The sequence below is a fragment of the Bactrocera oleae genome, chromosome 3, assembly GCF_042242935.1.
Source record: "Bactrocera oleae isolate idBacOlea1 chromosome 3, idBacOlea1, whole genome shotgun sequence".
NCBI lineage: Eukaryota > Metazoa > Arthropoda > Insecta > Diptera > Tephritidae > Bactrocera > Bactrocera oleae.
In genome coordinates, this window is record NC_091537.1 from 89058182 (window position 1) to 89081537 (window position 23356).

A 23356-nucleotide genomic window follows, 5' to 3' on the forward strand; every position below is an offset into this window, starting at 1 on the left:
ATAAACTCGAGTTATGAAAAGAAGTCGTACGTGTTTGAAGGAAAAAGGGGTTTACAAAGAAAAAAGGGGTTTACAAAGAAAAAGAGTTGAACTGAAGTAAAATTTTTTGTGTGTATTCAAGGAGGTTTGAGAATGGTTTAGATTCACAATTCGATTAACTAGATAAAATGTTTTAACAATGATTTTTTTGCAAATGAGAATTAAGAGCAATGCAATCAACGTCTTCGTGCTAATACGTTAAGGCGACTGACCGACGCTCACAGAGTAAATGAATGACAGTGGGTGCACAATCATTGAATACTGTCACGAGTATCGTTTAATCGCCTTGTGCTTGAATATGACCCTGAAATAGACTATTCATCACATTCGCTAATCATTATTGCTAGTATGGACAAAGAATGTCAATATTGTTATGCTTTCGAATACAATAGTGAATCGGCCGGTTTATGTTGGGCATTTGGAAAAATTTCACTGTGATTCACAAGGAACGCTTCTTTTCTTAGCAATATTCGCTTTGGTTAATCAGCGAAAGACAACTCATTTCCACCGTTAAACACTAGAATACAATGATCTCCTACGCTACCCTCGGTATTATAGAACTGCTCTATAAATATTTCAAATGCTTTGCTTCAGTTAATTTTTCAACGAATTTATTGAAAAGTAAAATCTTCTCTCAAGAAGTATATTCGCTTTCATCACAAGGCTCAAAATTAAATAGAGGTAGCTATGCAATATAAATAAATGAAAGTAATTAAAGTGCAATATCTCAAAACACCCGCACAATTTTTAAATTTCGCTCAACACCATTTGTCTTGCAATTAACGCATACTTGAGCATTTTTTGCGCTGCATACTTATTTGCCTTTTCGAAGCGGAGCGAAAGAAATGCTTCAGCTCTTAATTTTTGCTTGAATAATTGCTTTGCCATCAAGTTGACGTGCCACCTGGCCACACCTCAGAAGCCACCAAAAATCTATTGCATCACACCGTCTACTTAACACTGACAGTCTGCTTCCGTTGTTTCTGTCATTTTTCTACATTTTTTATAGACGCGTCTTACTACTTCCTTGGCAAAAACATTTTCCTTGCCGCTGATGCACGTCAGGTGCTTTACGGTAGCCCACTAACAACAAAATAAGGTCTGAGTTTTCAGCTCGTCTACTGACTGCATTTTCTTCAGCGTATTTTCATTTTATGTGGCATGTAGCAGCATTAAATGCAGCAGTCAGTTGAAAAATTGCGGTTTTCTCAAGCGCCTCAACATGATGCGATTTGCCGCACAACAAAAATACATACAAACACTTGATGTACAATAGTATGTATGTATGTGCATATGTAAGCTTTCGAAGAGTGAAAGCTCGCACGCCAAAAACTAGTGGCAACGAAATGTTTCGAGCAAAAGACTTGTAATGTGTCAGTTGAGTAATTAAAAATATCTTATATGGAAAGTTTTTGTATGTGTATGTATGTGTGTATGTGTCACTATCAGTGTTCATGGCAGAAATTGGTTATTTATTGACTTAGCTTTCATCATATACTATGTAAGCGCTTTGTGCGCGTTGGCGAAAAGTCAATTGGCGTTGTTGTTGTATGCACATGGGTTTGTTGTTGTGGCTTCATTACAGCACTCATTCGTTATACAAAGGGGAAGCTTGTAAGTAGATACTTAAGTAGTGAAGTGGATAAACATATCAAATGCAGCTTTGCAGGAAAACCAACAGAAGGGTCACCAAGGGAGCGTGTTCGCTTACCCATGATTAAATAATGTTGTGTCTAGCAAGGTTCATTGACTTTTCAAGCTTATTAGCTGGGTAGTTGGAAGTATTGAAAAAGTCTGAAATTATAAGCTTGTTTTTATACTTTTTTTTCCAGCGAAAGGCGCGGAAGCAAAGCGTATAAAAGTGTGGATATCAGACAACATTTCTTTATTGCAATTGCTAATTTTCAATGAGATCTAGTACAATTATCGGTAATATACTTGAACCTCTATACTTTATTGTTAATGTCTAAGTTATTCCCCCAATAGCTTACCGGAATGCGGTTCAGCTGACAGAGCTTTGAAGAATAAAAATCGTGATGCGTTTAGGTTAAGTAAGTTAGACTATCGTGGGTGATCGTCGTGGGTTGGAGATCTTTGAAAGCTGTATCTGGTACTTACTAAAGATTAGCAGCCGACAATCTGTAAATTATTGTTGTTTTAGAATCATTAAGCATTCCTCAAATATATATTCGGAATGTTATTAAGCCAACAGATCTTTGTTCAAAAGAAATCAGTGTTTATAGAGGTTAGATAGGTCTGACTTTCGTGGGAGATGATACTCTAAAACTCTTATCTGGCACTTACGGGAACTATCAGTAGATGATCTGAAATATACCGTCCATAGAACACTAACAGCTTCGACTCTTTAAGTGAGTTAACAACTAAGTTCTTTGCAGTTGTATGCATCAATTTCGGATGTTCCCTCTAAATATAGCAAGAATGTGAAGGTACTGACTACATATATAGTGTGAACTTAAAAATGTTCAAGACTTCCTAGTACTACATTATATTCATTAACTTAACCTTAGTTTATTTACTTTGATCTTATTGCGTAGATTATAATCTTTGGTAATATTAAACTTCGATGTTATAAACATAAGCTGGACTAATGAGCGATTGAGAACATATTGTATTATCTTAAAATTACATATCTTTATTATGATATTGCAGAGCTTCTGCTGAAAATCACATGTGAAACCTTTTCAAAATGGCTTATGGTAATGACGGCAAATATCTTTACGTCTACTCTCTTCATTTTTCAACGGGCGTATATGTTCTTTCTTGGTGATACTTACCGGGTAGCAGAAGGTTCATTTTAAGGTGTAAAGTCGAATTTTAGCACATGGTGTTTAAGCCCCTATACACAGCTGTTCCCCATAATTCTCCTTGAACTTAACTTTTAACTTTAAACTAAGGGTTTCTGGAAGCTAAACCACTGAACTCAAGTTTGTGATGCGACGTGAATATTTTTGAAAGCGGATCGTTCCCGAGCAGAGAATTTTGTGCTTGACTTAACTCAGGATAAGGAAAATCTTCATTAAACCAGACAATGGTAATTCTTTTATTAACCTTTTTTGAGAGTACTTTGTTGAGGCAAAAGTTAGAGCCCGATTAATGGTCTTTCCGGTCTAATAAGTCAATTTTGTACTCGAATATAGTTCGTCGAGCATAATGTATTACTTTTATTTGATGTTGACTTTAACGTAACTACTATCTACTTTTGGTGACTGCCGCATACTGCCTAAGCGCGTTCGATACACCACATCGACCACACTGAGAATCTGTGAGCATTATAAGAATATAGCAGTCACCAAGTACTGCTAGTAAACAGAATATCTCAGACCAAACAAAACTAGTCTATCCGAAAAGTAAGTCCGCTTATGTCTAATACTTTATTTTAGAAAAGTACAAAAATATTTTTATGAAACACGCAAAATAATTGGTAATAAAGAGAGTTAAGTAGCGTAACTAATATCGCTAACAAAAACTACTGATGTACATTAGAAGAACAATGTATAAACCCGTATTATTTTTGCAACATTATTTGCGCAGTTGGTCGCATTTTACATTTTCCACGCGACCTTTGAGTGCAATTTCTTCTGCTTCAACACTTTGGTATTTTAGCGAAAGCCACAATGCTTGAACACACAATTAGTGGAGGATCTTATTTTAATTTTTTTGTTGCTTTTTTTTTACTTTGCTATTCGCTATTTTGTTTTATTTTTCTCAATGTTTACTATTTTTTTGTTGCCATCTGGCAACATTGTGATAATTAATGACGCTAATTGGAGTGCTGTGCAACCGCCAGAGTATTGTTGATGTTGCTGCTATTGTTGTCGCTGTTCAAGCAGCTAGTGATTATGATAGTTGTGGTGAATGTTGGTGGAATGAACAGCAAATTCACACACGCACACACAGAGAGACTCGTATATGAGGTGGCAGTGGATTGTGGTAGCATATTGCATGATGCATGTTACATATACTATAAGCCAAGTGGTGGCACGTGAACTAATGAAGGAAGCTAAGCGCGCACAGTTGGCGGTGGTTTTGGTGCTTTGTTGGTGCGATGGTGTGATAGCTGGCGGCAATCGCACAGCGGTGATAATGAAATGGCCGACCAGCAACCGCAGCGTGTGGTCAAAATGAACTGAGGCAATAGTAGTAATATTATATCAGTTTATTGGAGCGTTGCAAATACCTATTGCTGTTGTGACTATCAAATCGGTAAAACTTAACATGAAGTGAGGTGTGGTTGGTCAAGAAATAAAAATAAATAAATGTGTTGTGGACATATAGAAATGAAATTAATAAAATAAATAAATGTTAAAATACATGTAAAAGAGGTACTTCTTTAGAATAACTGAATTTCAAATATTTTTTTGCTTGAGTGCTTTTTTGTAAGTCTCACAAGACCTTTCTCCTGGCATATATTATATTTTTCACCTTAGAATTAGCAGAAGTCACGGGTAGTACATATTATGCATTGTATATTCAAATATAAATATTCAAAAAGCTATGGACTTATTTTCATACTTGACAATTTTCAACAATATTGCCAACTAGTAAAAAAATATATTTTGACTAAGATTTCCATAAACAAACTTAATATAAAAAGTAATCGACTTAAACTTTGACATTTTTTATTCCTCACGTAGAATATCTAAGATTTTTTGTAGACTTGAAAGTATTGTTAACAGAGTTGTTAACTTTTGGAAAAAAAGTAATTGTAGTATTACTAAAATTGCATTATATTATATAAAGATCATGTTGACAATGGTTTCTAGCGCCAGTAAAATATTGGAACATAATATTACCAACATAGTTTCAAATTCAGCTTATTCTGCGTTGGGTTGCTATATAACAGAAGCATTAAAAGTTTGTCTAAAGAAATTATATAGGTCTAAAGTATAAAGCTATATTTTACCAAGTTTCAATATAACTTGTACTGCAAACGATTTCTAGAGTACACCAAAAAATATTCTTAAATTCTCAAAGAGTCTACATAGGTATTCTTATATACGGGTGCTTTTTTTGTATGTGTGTTTTTCAATGAGGCAATATTTTTTTCGCAGTTGGACTTTGTGACAGCTCTTACTTGATTTATACTAAATTGGGTTTGCCATTCAACATTGAACAGGCTTACTCCGAAACAACGTTTGCAAATCGTGTACATTTACTATTAAAATTCGGCCGTCTAATATACGATCGACATAAGCACCCAGCAGAGTCGGTAATTCGAGCTACTGTAGTGGATAATGTTCATACTTACGCCGTACAGTGCGCATAGAAGACGCTTAAAGTGCTGTGGAGCAGAGCAAGAGCAAAAAAACAAAAATTTCACGAATGAGTCCATTCGGCATTGTGCTAAATAATTAGAGCTGTTTATGGAAGATTTTGCGGAAGGATCTTGGTTTGCGGGCTTACAAAACCCAACTCGTGAAGCGGAACGAGCATCAAGTGTGTTGCATATTCGGGGAATAGGCCGAAAACGAGATGGTCATCAATCCTGATTTTCACATGAAAATTTTGTTCAACGAGTGAGCTTTCACTTTTGATAAACAAATTTGACACATTTGCAGTGATGTGAACCCATAAGCCATTGACGAGCTGATATGGAGAAAGTATGAATGTATAAATGACCTTAGAAATGAAAAATACATATATATTTTTTTTGGAAATTTGATAGTGCAAAAAACAAAATATTTAATAATGACCTGCAACATTATATTGTAGAATGGTGTAATATATAATCATGTTATATCACCCTACCTGCTTACAGCATTTTAATTATGCACTCTGCTCTCTTTAACCCCAATGTGGTGCAAGTTGATGTATGCAACGCTTCGTGCCACAATTTTCATACTTTTATTAGCGCATTTCGCAAGAGCTTACAACTTTTCACATAAATATATTAATTAGTCTTATTAGAGCCACATAAAAGAACCGAAACACGCTTACACTATTTGCTGCGGAATTATTGGTGCATGCGGAGGCAGTAGGGAATTATAAAATATATATATTGTATATTTAAATCCGCTTTTTCTAGTCATCAGCGCAGCTCTATTTGTCTTCATCGCCCTTTTAGTATATTTTATATTCTTATTTTTTTATTTTGCATTAGTTGTGAAGGCAACGCTTGAACAGTGTTTGAATTTCCAGCTGCTGCAGCCGCAACCAGTTCAGTTTTCGATTTCATTGTGAAAATGTGCGTTGCTCTGAATGGCGAAAAGTTGAAAATTTGAGTACGCGAAATAATTGAAAATAATAATTTCTTTGTTATTCGACGAAGTACTACTAACTTGCATTGAAACATGAGATTTCACTTTGCTTATGAAAATGCGCCATAAATTGTGGCAATAGAAAAGGAAGCTTTCTGTGTTTTAAGTGTAAAAATGAAAGTTTCAACAAAAGCAAAAGTGTTACAAAAACAACAAAAACATAATATGATTTAAGCAAGAAAAATAAATACGTTGTGGTGTTTTTAAATTGAAAAGTAAGTAGGTGAAATGCTTATGAAGGAGTTTTAGTATAATTAGATTTTGTGAAGAATTATTAATAACAGTATTTTTTTCAAATCGAAACTGGAATGTGAAAATTTTGTGAGAAGAGTTTAGTTAAATATTTATTATTATTTTTAAGTAAGGCTCCCCCAGCGCCTATTAAGCTAATTTCGAAATAATTATTTTCCAGCAAATATATGTACGTTTCGCAATAAAATATTTTTAATTAGGACCTCAATTAAATAACAATTAGTAAATAAAAAAGTTATAAAATCTCAAAATTGCCACAAATCCATTAATATAACACTTTAAATGTTCCAAAGCTTATTTATACTATTGTAAATTAAAACAATTTTAAATAGCTTTCATTGCTACGAAAAAAAAAATTAAAAAAAAAATTAAAAAATCTGTCTAAAAAAAGTCACCAAAATAAGCTACTTAAAAAAATGTTAAAATAGTACGGAATTTCTGTTAGAGCTACTTTTAAAAGTTCCTAAAAAAATTACAAAAAAAAAATACATTAACCAAAAAATTATAATATAATAATAAATAGATAATAGTGAAAATATTTCACATTGTGGCATTTCATGTGCTTTGCATATGTTTTAAGGTCAAGCGGCAATCGACAAATTTTGTATTTAATTCATAATCAATTATTTATGGTATTTATTTTGCATATTTTATTTATACATTATTTTATCATAATAGCAATATATTTCCGAACAAAATTTTCGCAAATATGCATGAATGTGTTTTAACGCTAGTCAAATTTTTTTTATTTCTTTTTATTTGTTTATTTTTTTTTTGCAACATTGTTTAGCAGCTGCAAAAATCTGACCTTCAAACCTAATAAACCCTTTTTAATTGTAATTAAATGTTAATTAACCAACTGTTGCCTAAAGTATTTGGGTCAAGCGGAAATTAGTGGCCTGTTAAACTAATGGGAAAGTTTTGTATGCACAGCAAATAGAGCGAACAATTAATAAAGGGCATTTGTTGTGGAATTTTTAATTTTTGTAAATAAATGCATACATACATATGCATGTGTAGTTGTAAGCATTTAAGCATCTCTAATATATGTGCGAAATTTTTAATATAAATCTCAGAATTAAGTATAATTAATATGTTGCACTTGAACAAAGATTTCGAATATGTGCAAAGCGGTGTAAGTACGTGTGGAATTCTTCTGCAAATTTAAATTTAAATTGTAGATAATAAGAAGTAAATTGTAAGTTTTGAGTTGTAAGTTATAAATAGTAAGTTGGAAGTTGTGAAGTGCAGGTTGGTGGTTGCAAATTGTAACATGAAAGTTTTAAGTTGTAAGTTGTTATTTTTAGGTTGTGAGGTTTAAGTTGTAAGTTCTAAGTTTTAGGTTGTAAGTTGTGAATTTTAAGTTGTATGTTTTAATTTGCAAATTGTCAGTTGTAAGGAGTAAGTTGCAAGTTGCAAGTTGTTATTTGTAAATTTTAAGTTTTAAGTTTTAAGTCTTAAGTTTTAAGTTGAAACTTGTCAGTTGTAAGTTTTAGGTTGTAAATTGTCAGTTTTAAGGTGTAAGTGGCAAGTTGCAAGTTGTTATTTGTAAATTTTAAGTTTTAAGTTTTAAGTTTTAAGTCTTAAGTTTTAAGACTTAAGTCTTAAGTTTTAAGTTTTAAGTTGAAAGTTGTCAGCTATAAGTTTTAGGTTGTAAATTGTAAGTTGTAAGTTGCAAGTTGAAAAATTAAAGTTTATGAGATTTAAATTTAAAATCTTAGGTGTTCACTTTAAATTTTACAAATATTGACGTTCGGCGTTCCAAATTACATGAGCTTCACATTTTAAACATTTCAGCTTTCAATCTTGAACTATACTTTTAAATAAACTAATTTTTCATACCAACTTTAATTAAGTAATTTTACCTTCTTAAATCTTATCAATGTAAATTTCAACTAAGGAAACTGGAAACTGAGCTACAGCCAGCGTAACTGGAACTTAAAGTACGTGCCAGCCACCAAGCTCATCCATCACAATGCAAAAAGTTGTCTAGAATAAAGTATAAAAGTGTAAAGGTAAAAGAAATGAGCGCTAACCAGCTCAAGTTGCACGCATACCTTGCATCGCCACATGCAACTACTTGAGCAACGAATTAGCCAAATAAGATATTCTTACAACTTTACCATTAGAGCTTTTGCATATGCCTCATGGAAGATGCAACAAATTTTCACTTGAACCACATATTCTTCACTCGGTCGAACTTTCACTTCCAGGCATTTATCTAAGCACAAAACACGCAAACAACCAACCACACTTGTCCAACAACACCACAGCCTACAACAACAAACAGTCTGCTGTTCTTCACCCACACTTCCGACACACAGCTCCCGTTGGTCTGGTCTGTTTCACTTTCAGTTATTCTCTAAACCTTTTTGAGTTTCCGGTCGCTCGGCTTATCCGTCTTATAAAAATTTTTTACAGCCATTTTCACATACTCCTCACTGTCCCATTGTGCCACAAAATGTTGCTTATTTGTCTGACTGCCTTCGAAATGCATCCGGTAGAAATTCCAAGTATTTGCACATCCTTGCAGATTTGTTGACGCACTGACAGGCAGACAACCAAAGTTGCAACAAATGTGCATATAACGGTAACAACTGTAACGGCAGCTGCACAAGCTCAAGTCTAATGCTTAGCGTGCTATGAAATAACAGTAAAGTTGAGAGACGGATTGTTGCTAGGAGCTTACGTCGCTTGCCCCAACGGATCTGTTGCTGATCCTAGCGATACTTACACATAAGTACGCATGTCTGTCAGTGGGACAAACTTTTGACTCGACGTCATTCGCCTAATGAGGTTTACCCGAAAAGTTAACACTTTGGTTTCGCCTTGCACCATTGTAGTGTTGCAATGCGAGTGCGCGCTCCCGTTGTGGCAATAAGAAGTCGCACATGTATTATATATATTAAATATTATATGTATTTGTATAAAGGAGCAAGTACACGAATGCATAACCGCAAAAGTTTGCAACATTTGTTTCGCTATACGACATTTTTACGCATATGGCGGAAGAAAATTTGTAAATGCGCCTTAAAGTATGTAAAGTGCCGCAAAGTTTGCGCGAATTTGTTTTGTTTCTGCTGCCCATTTGCATATATATATATATACCTTTATTTGGCTTCGATTGCGCTTTTACTATTGCACTTTATTCGTTGTTTTGTTGTTAGCAAACAGAAGTTGGTAATAGGCGGCTCAGTGGGTGCATTATCAATTGTCTAATATATGTAAATGAATTTCTTAACTTCGAAGTTTTGCTTAGTAAGTGAGTGTATGTGTGCACTTGAGTATGTTCTTCAGTTCATTTCTTTATATGCTATGCTAATTTTCTTAACATTTCTTTTAGGTGGCTGAATAAATTGGGTCGGAAATATTATAATATATAACTTGAACAATTTTCTTTTAATAAAAGTGGTAATCAAGCACTTATTTTTTTAAGTTGAAGCTTATAAGTTGAAAGTTAAAAGTTTTAAAGTGTAAGTTGTAAGTTGTAATTTTTTTAGTTTTAAGTTTTAATTTTTAAGCTTTAAGTTGTGGATTGTAAGTTTTAAGTTTTAAGTTGTGGTTTGTAAGTTGTAAATTGTAAGTTTTAAATTTTAAATTTTAAGTTTTAAGTTTTAAGTTTTAAGTTTTAAGTTTTAAGTTTTAAGTTTTAAGTTTTAAGTTTTAAGTTTTAAGTTTTAAGTTTTAAGTTTTAAGTTTTAAGTTTTAAGTTTTAAGTTTTAAGTTTTAAGTTTTAAGTTTTAAGTTTTAAGTTTTAAGTGTTAAGTTTTAAGTTTTAAGTTTTAAGTTTTAAGTTTTAAGTGTTAAGTTTTAAGATTTAAGTTTCAAGTTTTAAGTTCTAATATTGCTGTATACAAAAACAGTAATCCACGCACACGCCAATAATTAATCACGTTTTAACTACTTTCCCAGCACTTCATCACAATTAATCCGCAAAGCGAAATTCTAAGTGAAACTTTTTCATCGCCAGTTGTTGTTTATGATATCAGCAGCTGAGATAAGAGCAACTTTAGTTGATCAACAAGCAGCAAGAAAGGAATCAAAGACACACTCAAATCTAAACAAAAACAAAGCCAGAGCAACAATAGCGCAAAGGAAATTTATTTATTTTATACCGAATGGGTGGCGGTGTTGTATTTCTAATTGTCGTGCCGACAGCGAATTTCGAACGCGAGCTCATTTATGGTAAGACAAAGTTTTACGCTTTTTCTCGAGCAATTTTTAGAAATTTATGCGGAAAATACGAAATTAAAATTACTCACTCACTGACTCGCGTACGCACACACACACACACAAACAGACATTTAATACAAGTACACGCAGCTGCCAGGCGTTTTGGGTGCAAACTGCGCTATTGCTTTTAGCTAACATTAATTTACCGTTTTTTATGCGCTGCTTGCTCCATCATTACACACACACTATCATGCATACACTAATTTTTGTGCATACACACGCACAGCGTTGCTTAGTTTGGCTCATCCACACGGCACGACAGGCAAGTCAAGCCCATAGCTCGTAGCATACATTTAGGGATTAACTTAATTAAATAACTGCAAGTGGCAATTTGTAATTTTAAGCACCAACGTTTTAGCCCAGCTTGAGTTTACAGCTTGTACACGTATACCCAGGGCTCATATATGTACGTGCGTGGGTGTGTGGTAACTTGAACACACATACATATGTATATACGAATCCAAAAAATCATATAAGCACAATACTAGTACAGAAATAAAGTTATTTATAGCTCTTGAGTGTGTGTGTAAGTTGTGTTTGCTGAACTTGACTTCGCTGCTCTGCTCTGCGCTGCGCTTTAGGGCTTAAGCAAATATTTTCTCTGTTTATATTCTTTTGTCTGCGAATTAATTACTTTATTACATAATAAAAGTGCCGTCTATAGGTGCGCTATAAAATTTTGCAATACAAATAGCTCAACGTGCATGCGTCTTAACATAAGTACCATTATGCATGCAGCATATAGTTTTATGACTATGTGTGTGACAGTATTGCTTAGTTTATAAAATGAGTGTTTTATTGCGTAACTTTAATGCGTTGCAGTGTGCGATAATTTTGTATGTCAACTGTGTTTTTATGATACTCTCTCAAAGCAAAGAAAAAAAATATATTTATTTAAGAAATTGAGATTCAAGTACGTATATAAAGGCCACACCCAACAAAAAAAAAAATAAACCTTCTCGATATAGAATTTGAACATAGAATTTTTAAGCAAATATTATTTTATTATTTAATTTGCAAAATGTAAATATTAATTAGTTTTAAAGCTAGATATAAAATTTGTGACCGCCAGGGTTGCAAATAATACATTAAAATAAAAAAATTGAATATAGCATTTGAATTAATATTTTTATTTTGTAATCACAAATATAGTGTTTAAATATATAAATAAAAATTGTCCGTATATCATAGTTTTTATAATCAGATACTGAATGTTTGGGCCACAGTAACTATAGCTAAAATTTTACCAAAAATATCAGTCAGTCTGTGAGTTAAATTATTGAAACTCTGAGAGAAATATCTTTCCAATAGTTGTGTGTCCTTGTGTTAAAAATAAGTAAGATCGTGGCAATGCTTTCTTTAGTACTCATATAACTCATATACAAATTTTGCGAAATTCGGCTTGACTTGAGGTTAAATAAATTAAGTGAACGTATAATTCTGTATACACTATAGTTTAAGTTCAAAAATTAATGAAATCAGTTTACTAATTACTCAGATTATATGGAGTATAGATAATGATTTTCGTTATTCGAGCAGAGTTTTGCCGTAAGTGTAGTAAAATTTAGTGGAAATATTTTCTTGAGTATATAAGAGTAACGCTTAAAGTTAAAGCGATCAGTCGAGACCGCTTTTAGCTCCAATATACCAATATATGTATATATTTATATATATATTTAGCGATTTCCATCCATTTAAATGACGTTAAATCGTTTCTGTTGGTTTAGTTGATCTGATTGACCTTCCGCTAACATGCCCAATATATTGAATTTAGTACCTTTCGCTGACAAAAAATAAAATATTTTTGTAAACTAAGTGAGTGTATGACCTATAATATACGTTAATAAGATACCAAATATGATTATAGAACATTCAAGAGTTTTTTTTATTTATTACTAAAAACAAAAAAATATATATAAAATCACGGCATAGACTATTTTCTTTCACATATTTATATATACAATAATTTTTCCTTTTCACAATATAAGTTTATTTGCATACAAAAAAAAAAGGAATGACAGAAAATAATAATAAATTTTCTTTCAATACTCTTCGAATTAATAAATAATTTTTTTAAATTTATTACATTTCATCTAAGCTAAAAAATAATTTAATCAAACTGTAATCAGACCGACGCCCACATCTAATCTGGTGACCTACTTTAGCGCACTCGCACGCTGTTTATTAGAAATGTGTAGAACGAAGGCACGGCGCAATACTCTACACGAGTTTACATGCATAGCCATACACACAAACACAGCAAAAATAAATTAACAGCAAACTAAGTTCGATAAAAAGTTGGCTCAGCTGCTGGCAATTTCATTTTCAATTTAAATGCAGCAAAGCTTCTGCCAATTGTCATCAATGAGCGCTATCCAATGCAATGCACAGTGGCGCTGAATACCGTTAGCAAAACAGCAGCAATAGCAACAACAAAAGCTAATATTGAGTACACACCGTTAGCTGTGCCGTTAGCAGATTTGTAAGCTATTTATGCGAAAAGTTACTTAAGTGTTAATGCAACATCCGCTTAATCCAGCAGCAACAGCGAGCGACTAGTGGCAACAATAATACGCGCAGTGCCACATGCTGCACAGTGTTGCAACCTTTGCTCGTGCTGAGCGCATAACAACAACAAATTGCGATGATTTTACAATTTACTTGTTCACTACACTCATATTACTGTAACTGCATGTTGTATGCTTCAAGCGCTGTTGCATACCCAGAGCATGTGGCAGCGGCTAATACCATCCAAACTAGTGTGCTCCAATAACAACAATCACATAACAACTCAGCGAACTTTTTATGATGTGTCATGCTTTATTTATGTCATTTGTAGTGCAACATGGGTGCCACTTTCGCAGGCGAGTCGTGCTTACAACTGACTCAAGTTGGAGATTTGTGGATATTTGTCGGCGATATTTGTACACACATGCGCATACCTATAAGCGATAGCAAATCTCAAGTGCTTAGCGACTGTAAGTGCGACTGTGAATGACTTGCGAACACCCACTAAAATATCAAATATCTCTATAGCATTTTGTTGAAGTGAAAATAAGTAATGAAAAAAAATGAAGAAGTATTAAGTTAGGGAGTAGCCGAATACTAGACAATCACGCAAACTTTATGATTTAAAAGCAAGAGCACTATTTAAATATGAACTGCAAATTTTCGTTGTTCGACGAAAACTTTAACCGAATAGCTAATATTTGGCATAAGCCTTGTCTGTGTTATAACAAAGACGAATACTTAGATTCATTGAAATATCTTTCAAGACTCATCAATATCAATATAATCATTGCTTGAGAGCTGGGGATTGCTAATGACCGATTTTATATATTTTTAGACCAATATCCCACTAAACCAACTGAAACAAATACGCAAAGTTTTAATGAGATATTTCGAATATTAAACCGTATATGTGAAATCACTACCTGTTTGAGGCTTTGCGAATTGGTGAAACCATTTTGTGTTGAAGAAAACATTTTCACATAACATTATGCTGTAATTTTTATTAAGATTGGCCCGTGTTTACAAATTCGAAACGATTTCACCGATATTTATGATCACCGTTGTCATATGTCATTAGCTCCATTTGATTTTATCATTTACAATTATATATAAATATACTATATATATATATATAGTTGATGCTTGAGCTTTTAGTTAGACCCAAATATGTCTTGAAATTACGCATTAATATGATATCCAGTACCGACATTCTTAGATATCTTAAGAAAATATATCCACTTGCAAATCACAAAATACGCATTTTTTTTCTTTGAGGAGACATTTTATTTATTAAATAGATAAAAAATAATCTATTTTCAGAGAATTTAATGTCTCAATGTAATTATCAGTAATTCGTGCTGAAGATAATTTAATATCATTGATGCCGAAATCACCTCTAATAAAAGTGTCTAGCGGGGAGAAAGATTTTTCGGCTTAAAATTATGTTAAATCCATAAACCAAACAAATGTATTTTTGCTATGAAAAATAAAGCTAATGGTCGAAAAATTAGTAAAAATTTAGATTTTTTGGCAAAATGCAGGCTTCCCAAAAAAAAGTAATTTTACATGAAAAAATGTATACTTCAGTGTAGCTTGAAGTCGAAATTGTTATCAAAAATTTTATTCCTTCGATTATTACTTGACGAATATATTTATAAAGGTCGACCGGGCCAAATGTTTTGAAGTAATTTTTCTCACTTTTAAAACAGCGTTCCGAGAAAATCAAATATCATAGACGAAAAGATATTTGGTATGAATTCTTGTTCAGAGTTTCGATTTGATTCAAATATTTTTTTACCAAACTTTGTTTGATTTCAAACACTATTGATGGACGTAAAAGTTAAAGTAATAATAATTTCGTAATTAAGCAGAAACATGATGGCGGATTGTCATGTCGGTTATCACAACGATTTGTAATGAAAAAGTGCCGGCATATTATATATTAAGCGCATATATACAAATATTGCCAAAACTGAAGTCCATGTTTTTAATGACGAACTAATAAACACAATTTAATATAAATAAATATATATAACTGTGAAAAAATTTTGCTGTATTAACTTAAAAATAGCCGAAATGATACCTACATTTAACCACATTTTTCAATAAATTTTCCGTGCGCTAATGTCGTTAGGCCGAAAAGGTTGCAGTGAGCGTTATCAAGTAAATATTATTTATCGTTTCTGTGTCATCACGTATCACTAACATTGGCGCAAAAGCTGCTGACAAAAAGTATAGCCGAAACTACAGTCGCTTACATAGAGGAACGTATATGTAGATATATAGCATACAAGTACATGCCCTGTAGGAAAAATTGAATTGAGAAACATATTTTTGCAGTAATAACTATAAAGAAAGTTTTGGCTGCAATTTTCAGAACATATAACTGCAGTTGAAATATTTGCAACATTACTATCTTAGGTATACACTATGCAACAAAATTTGTGTATGCCTGTAAGAAAATTTGTTTACAAATATACTGCTTTAAAAAACAAATGTGAATATAAAGTATTTTATTTTTAACCTTTTTAGTAAACATTTTTTCGTAGGCTTCTTACGAATATTTCTTAAAAATGAAACAGGTGAAAGCTATTTATCGATGAATATTATTTTCAAGCGAAAGTTACAATTTTTTCTGATATATTATTAATGCTGCAAAGGCAACATATAGGCTTCTTACCTACTGAAAAATGTATGCGCTGTGCCTACATAAAAATTAAATTACTTTACTTTTTAGTCAAAAACTAGAATCATGTTCCACATGCATCCCTTAAAAATATTTTTCTTCAGTAGAATATAACTTTTTATGAGAAGACTAGCACACGGTGGCAAATTCCACGAGGCACACTATACACAAATGTACATTCCGCTATACATATGTATATGTGAACACAATATAACTATTTTTACATGATTGTGGAAGTGTCATACGCGAAAAAATCGGCTACATTGACATGATTCCTTGCTCCAACCAAATTCAAAGTACAAGGGGTCTGATAAGCGACAAAAGCAAATTTTCTTACAACATACTTGAATTGTTGTTGTTGTTGCTACTCAACGAAGTGGCAATGTTAAGCTGGTGACTGCGAAAAAAATGCTACATTATTCAAATGATTTTACATATCACTTGCTTCGATGCTGTTGCCGCTTCCGCGCGATATTGACAATTCAGCGAAAATTTATACTTTTTGAAGCGAGAAAAAAAAAAACGGAAACCGATGACGTATTAGCAAACATTTGATAACAAAGAATTGCGCGGTTTTTGCGGTGGCTTTATTAAGCTATTTATATGCATACAAACATAAACTGGCGCGTCTGCTACTTTCTTTCGGCTGTGGCTTTTCTTCAAGCGCCTTTGTTATTGCCATCGAGTGATTGCTTTGTCAGCAGTCTCAGCTAACCGTGGTGAATCATAAAAGTAATAAATCGTCTTGAAAATAAATTTTGACTGAAGCCGTGTAACATTATCATTTTAATCAACACATACATTATACAATATATATGATATATATGCGTGTTTGTGTAATTCATGCTGTACTTCCGTTGTTGGTTAACGATGACATCATTTTTCATAATGTCATATTACTGTTGCCTGATTGGTTTTTGCGCTAAGCCATATTTTTTAGTTGTAAGTCTTATGAAATTCGTCGTCTTAGAAGAGGTAAGGCATGAAATACTATATATACGTATATAAGATTATATTAGATTATATTAGAGTGAACCAAAAACAGGAATATCAAATTTATGAATTAAGATGAAGCTACAAAAGGAGGAAAAATATCACTGCAAGGCAGGAGTTTTAGCTTAAATTTAAAAGGTATCCGAAAAATATAGGGAACAATGTTTTACATCGTAGAGATTTGTTTTTCAACACAAAAATTTGTTTACGATAACATATAATATATTTCTGAAATTTGTTTGATTATTATTATTAAACTATTTGATTATAATTATTAAATTATATGAAAATATTGTTTGTCCATTTAATGTCATCTTAAAAACTACTGATTTGAGTATATACACATTTCAGCAGAATAGGTTATGACATTCATTATATTAATCTTCATACTTTGCTCTCTTAATAAGAAAGGTAGTAAAAATATTCTCCGTTTGTTCCTTATTGGCAATCCCCTCCAAGAAATACAAATCCATAAAGAGATGCGTGTAGACGCAGAGACTTTATTATAGCTTGCAACTAAACAGCACAATACTGCACGTTTCGGGATCCCGATATATTAGCACATAGTTTTCGGGATTATGGATTTTTATTTTTGTTTCAAATGTCAAAATATTATAGGAGATAAATCAACTCAATCTAAATTTCACTCTTTTTACATTCGACCAACCAAGAGTATAAATTTTGGTGTTGGATAAAATTATCTTAAATCACATAAGACTTTGCTTTCAATTGGTAACAAAATAAAATAAAAGCTTAAAGTATGAAGATAAGCTTAACAAAACATGTAGTGAACCAACCAGATCAAATTAAAGTTTTATTATTTGAGAAAAAAATAACTCCAGCTTTCCAATTTGATAAACTTTCAAGCAAAGTAGATTAACCCAATACTTTTAGTTCGTACAGAACTTCGTCATCAAGTTTCCATTTGTATTTCAAATTATTATTTTGCTTGTACAAAAATTGCATAAACAAAATTTAAAAAATTTTCGGATCCCGAAATGTTTCACTATAATTAGGAAAAAAAAAATTATATGAATTTCGAAAATTTTCGGGATCCCGAAATGTTTGATAAGAAATCTAAAATTTTTTTAAAACAATTTTATTTAAACGCATTGCGAAAATTTTCAGGATCACAAAATATTTGACATTTCCAAAATTTCCATAATTCCAAAGTCTTTTATAAAAACTAAACTTTAAATTCTTTAAAAAAAATTTATGTATATATTTTTTGCTTAAATGCATATTGAAATTTACAAAATGTTTTATAAAACAACCTTAACTTTCTTTTTCATAAAAAATTGTTTAATTTATTTGAAAAATTTTCGAGATCCCGAAATGTTTGATAAGAAACCTAAAATGTTTTTAAAACAATTTTATTTAAACGCATTTCGAAAATTTTCAGGATCCCAAAATATTTGACATTTCCAAAATTTCCATAACTCTAAACTGTTTTATAAAAAACTTTAAATTCTTTAAAATAAATATATACATAAGCTTAAATGCATATTGAAATTTACAAAAAGTTTTATAAAGAAACCTTAAATTTCTTTTCCATAAAAAATTGTTTAATGCATTTGGAAAATTTTCGGGATCCCGAAATGTTTTACTAGAAACCAGAAATGTCTTCTTAAAATAATATTTTACTTAAATGCATTTCGAAAATTTTCGGGACTCCAAAATTTTTGAGTCGAATCCCGAAATTTCGGGATTCACAAATTGCTAAGTATAAATTTTTTTCAGTACAGTCTATAACGCATATTTATACTAAAAACACATTTAAATAGATCATATGTGCGTAAATACAAAAAATGAACAAAAGCACTGAAGGCAAAGGAAAGAACTTCGAAGTAGCTATATAAAATTTTTTACTCAAGAACACATTTAATAATATTTATCTTAAATTTAAAATCAGTTTGTGGTCTTTTGTTGGTAGTTATTCAGATCCCCTAAAGTGCGCTCATAATAATTTAAGTAAAGGTTATTTATTTATTCTTTTAATAAAAATATCGAAATATCACATGAATGTTCTAAACTTATCTCACTTCGCATATTTTCTTTCGCAAACAAGGTTGTAATGTGATATCTGGTTTGAAAAATGTTCCCTTCGCAGCATAAATGCTTTACCTAAGAAAAACCATTCAACAATAATAAATATTTCGTTGCTTTGACCCAACAACTTACAATCATTTAATAGATTTCCTGGTTTCAACCACACGGTCACACAAACATTTACACACACAGGCGCATACTCAGTCACAGAGACACAGAGTCACATATGCACACATAAAGTTGCATAAACACACATAAAGTCACTTATACACACACACAGCCCACACCAACATTTATGGCCAATATTAAGTACCCTTAGGAGAATGTGAGCGCATAAGATTTTATGTCTCGATATGCCGTTAGCCGATGATCCTGACAATACAGCAACGGTTATGGATAGTTTATACTGACAATGCGCTTGCAACTGTCGATGACAATAATGATTATTTGAGTTATTGATAGTTGGCAAATACAAAAACTCCGTTATGTAGGTTACTTGTAATGCCGTGAGGCTGCCAAAGCTATAAATACACGTATAATTTTCAACTTCAGGTTTATGTGTATGTGCATCAATAGCTTCACCGCTGGTAGTGACCGGTTAAATGCAAATATCACAACAACTACAAAAATATTTTTCTCTGCATATCACGACTACAAATTCTGAAGCATAGACGGCTGACTTGCTTTCTGGCTCGTGTGTGTATGTGTTTGTTGGTATGAGCATTTACTCGTATGCGGTTATGTCAGCGCTGACAGTTAGCCCGCATGAGCTTTTCCCTTCCATCCACCACAAAATTCAGTTTGTATTGCTCTTATCCTCAGCGATTTTATGCTATGAAATACAAAACAAACAATAAGCGTAGCAATAACTGTGTATTTAGGATGGAATGACAAGTCAATAATAATGTCAACCAAACAATTGTACCCAGTGGTGAAGAGGAGTGTGTTGACCATATGATGAAATTAATTGATTAGGATTTTGGGGATGAAATTAGTTTTACTAACTGTAAAAATATAATTGTCCTTTACTGATTTTTTCATGAATAGAAAATTATAAGATTTAAAAAAAAAAAAGTATATTAATCGGTAAGAGATTGTTAGGATGAACAGGATTATATGCATAAACAAGAATTCCCATAGTGTATATATAAATAATAAGCGTAAGAAGCTGAATTGATTGTACATGTCCGTCTGCCGCCAATATCGGATCACAATAGCATATACCACATGTAGGTGCTATACAAACTTATCGATCAAAATGAAGTCTTTGTATGGAAAACTTTTATATTTGACATGATATCTTTACGAAATTTGGCACAGGTCATTTTACAATACTACAAGCTACGATAATATTGTTGACTACTATACACACGAAGCTGCCATTCAAACTGATCGATTAGAATCAATTTATATACTATTATGCTATAAGGAATTCACCTGTGCTGGATATTATAGTTTTAGTGCAGCCAAAGTTTGCGTTTTTGTCTTGTTTTTTTTTGACAATTTCATTACATCCATCTTAGTTTCGGATAATATTATGGGCTTTAATTATTATATATTAAATATATATTATATGTATTAATTATTTTACAAAAAAGAATACATATTTCCTCCTAATCTAATCACTATTATAAGACAAAAAAAATGCCGATAAGTTCTCTATTTATATTTAGTTATGTACTTTTATGTATATAAAACATTATCTGCTTTCCAAACTAGTCTACATATCACCCATTTTATACTAGTTTGTTGAAGCCCAATATATTAGCAAACAGCAGAGGATAACGAAATCATGGTTTTAGATTCATTTCAAATATATTTTTCACTAAATAATTAGCTTAGCTTACATATTATATTTAAATTGTACAGTTTGAAAAAATTGAAAGTATACACCCAAAAATTACTAATAACTGGAAATAGCCTCTAGAAGTGAATCGAAAGCCAAGTGTTCATTTGACTGCCTTCAAGGTTATCTTATATTATCAATTAATTTTTCTTCTCTAATTTATATTTTATTTTATCTTCTTTTACATTATGTTGCGCACAATTTTTAATTGAACCAGTTCGTACCTACTCAAAATATAATAGTTACTAGTTATTCGATGGATTGAATATTATTTTAAAGATAAGTGAAGTCAATGGAAAAATAGTTTAAACATTTTTTGAATATTTAAAAGAATTCTCGAATATTTGTTAAATAAAGGAGTTTTCGACATATTTTCTAAGGCAAAAATTTCACAGAAAACGCCCCGAAATTTCGAAAGAATTATAAACGAACTAATAATAACAAAATGCAAAAATAATAACAATTTAGAACTCTTATTTTTGCTTTTTATGATCTAGCTTGTAAGTAGTTACTAATATTGTAGTTATGTAGCTTACTTTTACACGCCCTCACCACTGGGTGTCGCCCTAGTAGTAAACATGGCCGTAAAGACTTTATACTCGTATACTAAGCACGAATCAGCTATTAGAGGGAATGTTGCCAGGAAATTTAGACACAGTGGAATGAATACTTGCGACAAACTGCGACTTTGAATTGGCAACAATGCAAAGAGTGCTGCAAATTGTTCAGTAAAGTTAAATATTGGCAACATAAGGACAGGGTATATAGTACATATGTATACAATATTCTTCGTACGAATATGTGATGTATTGAACTGAATATGAATATAGCAGCTTCGTGTGTGTGTCTAAATTTTTCACAACATTGTGCCCTTAATAAGGTGACAGGTTAGCATTTATGCCCTGTTGGAAAACTTTGTACCGAGGAGATAATTTTATCAAAAAAGTTATGCATTTAAAGACTATTAAACATTTTTTTTCTCACAGGCATTGAATTTGTGTGGTAAAATAAGCAGCAATTTTTTTTTTTATATGTGAATTTTTTCCTACAGCGCCTTTGTATTTTCTAGCTGTGTGTTTTGAAAATTTCCTCTCGCTGCCGGCAGCAATTTTGAGCTTACATTCTCTGACTTTTGGCACAATTGCTGACATTTCAGTTCAAAGTACTTTTGGCAAATAGTGGCTACTTTCAAAATGGTTGACTTGTCAATTTCTTTACATTTCACTTTGCTCATTTGGCTTGGCAGTTAAAGGCTATATAATTTGCTTATAGTCAACATTGATTCTAGTTGACATGACAAACTCAAAACAAGAATGAAACGAAGCGAAATATAATTTGAGAAAGGAAATTATTTGACTGAAGCGCAGTGTGGTTTTGGGTTTTCAAAGAAAAAAAATTGAGTTTATTTATGGTTTTGAAACTTGAAAATGCGATATTAGCCAATTTGGGCTAATATTTAAATTTACAACTAATTTGTTATCTTATTTTGATTTAAAAAATATTGTAATAATCGGGTATTTTTTATAACGAGAACTTTTAGTATATAAATGGGTTATATTCAGTTGCAACCCAAAAACGCGTTTTACGAAAATTGTTCTTGAAGAGACATTTTTTTAAAATAAATTTTAATAAATAAGTAAAAATTATGCATATTTTCTAAATTTAATTTTCTTTAATATTCGGCGATTAATTTTGTAAAATTTTGCTTTAGCTTGATCCCATAGCTGATATTCAGCAACACCTTCGAAAAAAGATAACTGACGGTGCAGAATAATTTGTGCTAAAATTATTTTAAGTCCAAATACCAAGAAAAATTTTTTTTTGCAATAAATGAATACAGGTAGTGATCAAAGGACTGCAAAAAACAACTTGGTTCTGTTGAAGATATTTACACATCATTGTGGCTACAAAAATCGAAATTATTATTAAAATGTTTATGCTTTCTATAACTTTTCTGACAAATATATCTAAGAAGATGAGGTTTTGGTAAAGTTTTGGAAGTCGATTATATTGCTTAAGTTCAAAAATGATCGCTGATACACCGTAACTATTTGTCGAAACAATTCAGAATTTTCAGAAAATATTTTCATATATATATATGTGCCTTTTATATACAATAACTAAGCCAGTACTTGATTATTGTTAGGTGATTTATAAGCTAATTTCTAAAAAAATGTTCGTCTTAATTATTTTCTTCTTCTTTATATCCAGGTATTTGAAGTGCATATTATTGTGCTTTAAGTACTTTATTATATATTTTGCAGTATAGTCAAAGAACTACCCTTTTATGCCATGCAAACACTAAACTAATATAAGTAAGTAACTTATTAACAATTGACCTACATTTAGGCGCATATTATATGATTTGCATGCCTAACGGGTATTTATGCTAGGACGTGCTCTTATTCGACTATGAACGTTAGCAATACCATTCAATAAACATTGTAAAGTATTGTAGTTGTCAGTATG

At 31.8% G+C, this 23356-nt stretch overlaps 2 protein-coding genes across 4 annotated transcripts in view; one reads left to right on the forward strand and one right to left on the reverse strand.

Moving 5' to 3' along the window:
- LOC106614816 (streptococcal hemagglutinin) overlaps nt 1–23356 on the reverse strand; it is a 411732-nt gene that overhangs the window by 127820 nt on the left and 260556 nt on the right. The window lies entirely within an intron of this gene.
- Nucleotides 6185–23356, forward strand: part of LOC106616271 (uncharacterized) — an 87310-nt gene continuing 70138 nt past the window's right edge. The window contains exons 1-2 of one of the 3 annotated variants that reach the window (XM_070107175.1): nt 6185–6532; nt 10482–10754. In XM_070107175.1, the coding sequence (XP_069963276.1) occupies nt 10688–10754 (67 nt within the window). In that variant the 5' untranslated portion in view covers nt 6185–6532; nt 10482–10687. Of the gene's footprint in view, nt 6533–10023; nt 10043–10481; nt 10755–23356 lie in introns of those variants that run through there. The other 2 variants (XM_014232852.3, XM_070107174.1) reach the window with 2 other exon arrangements.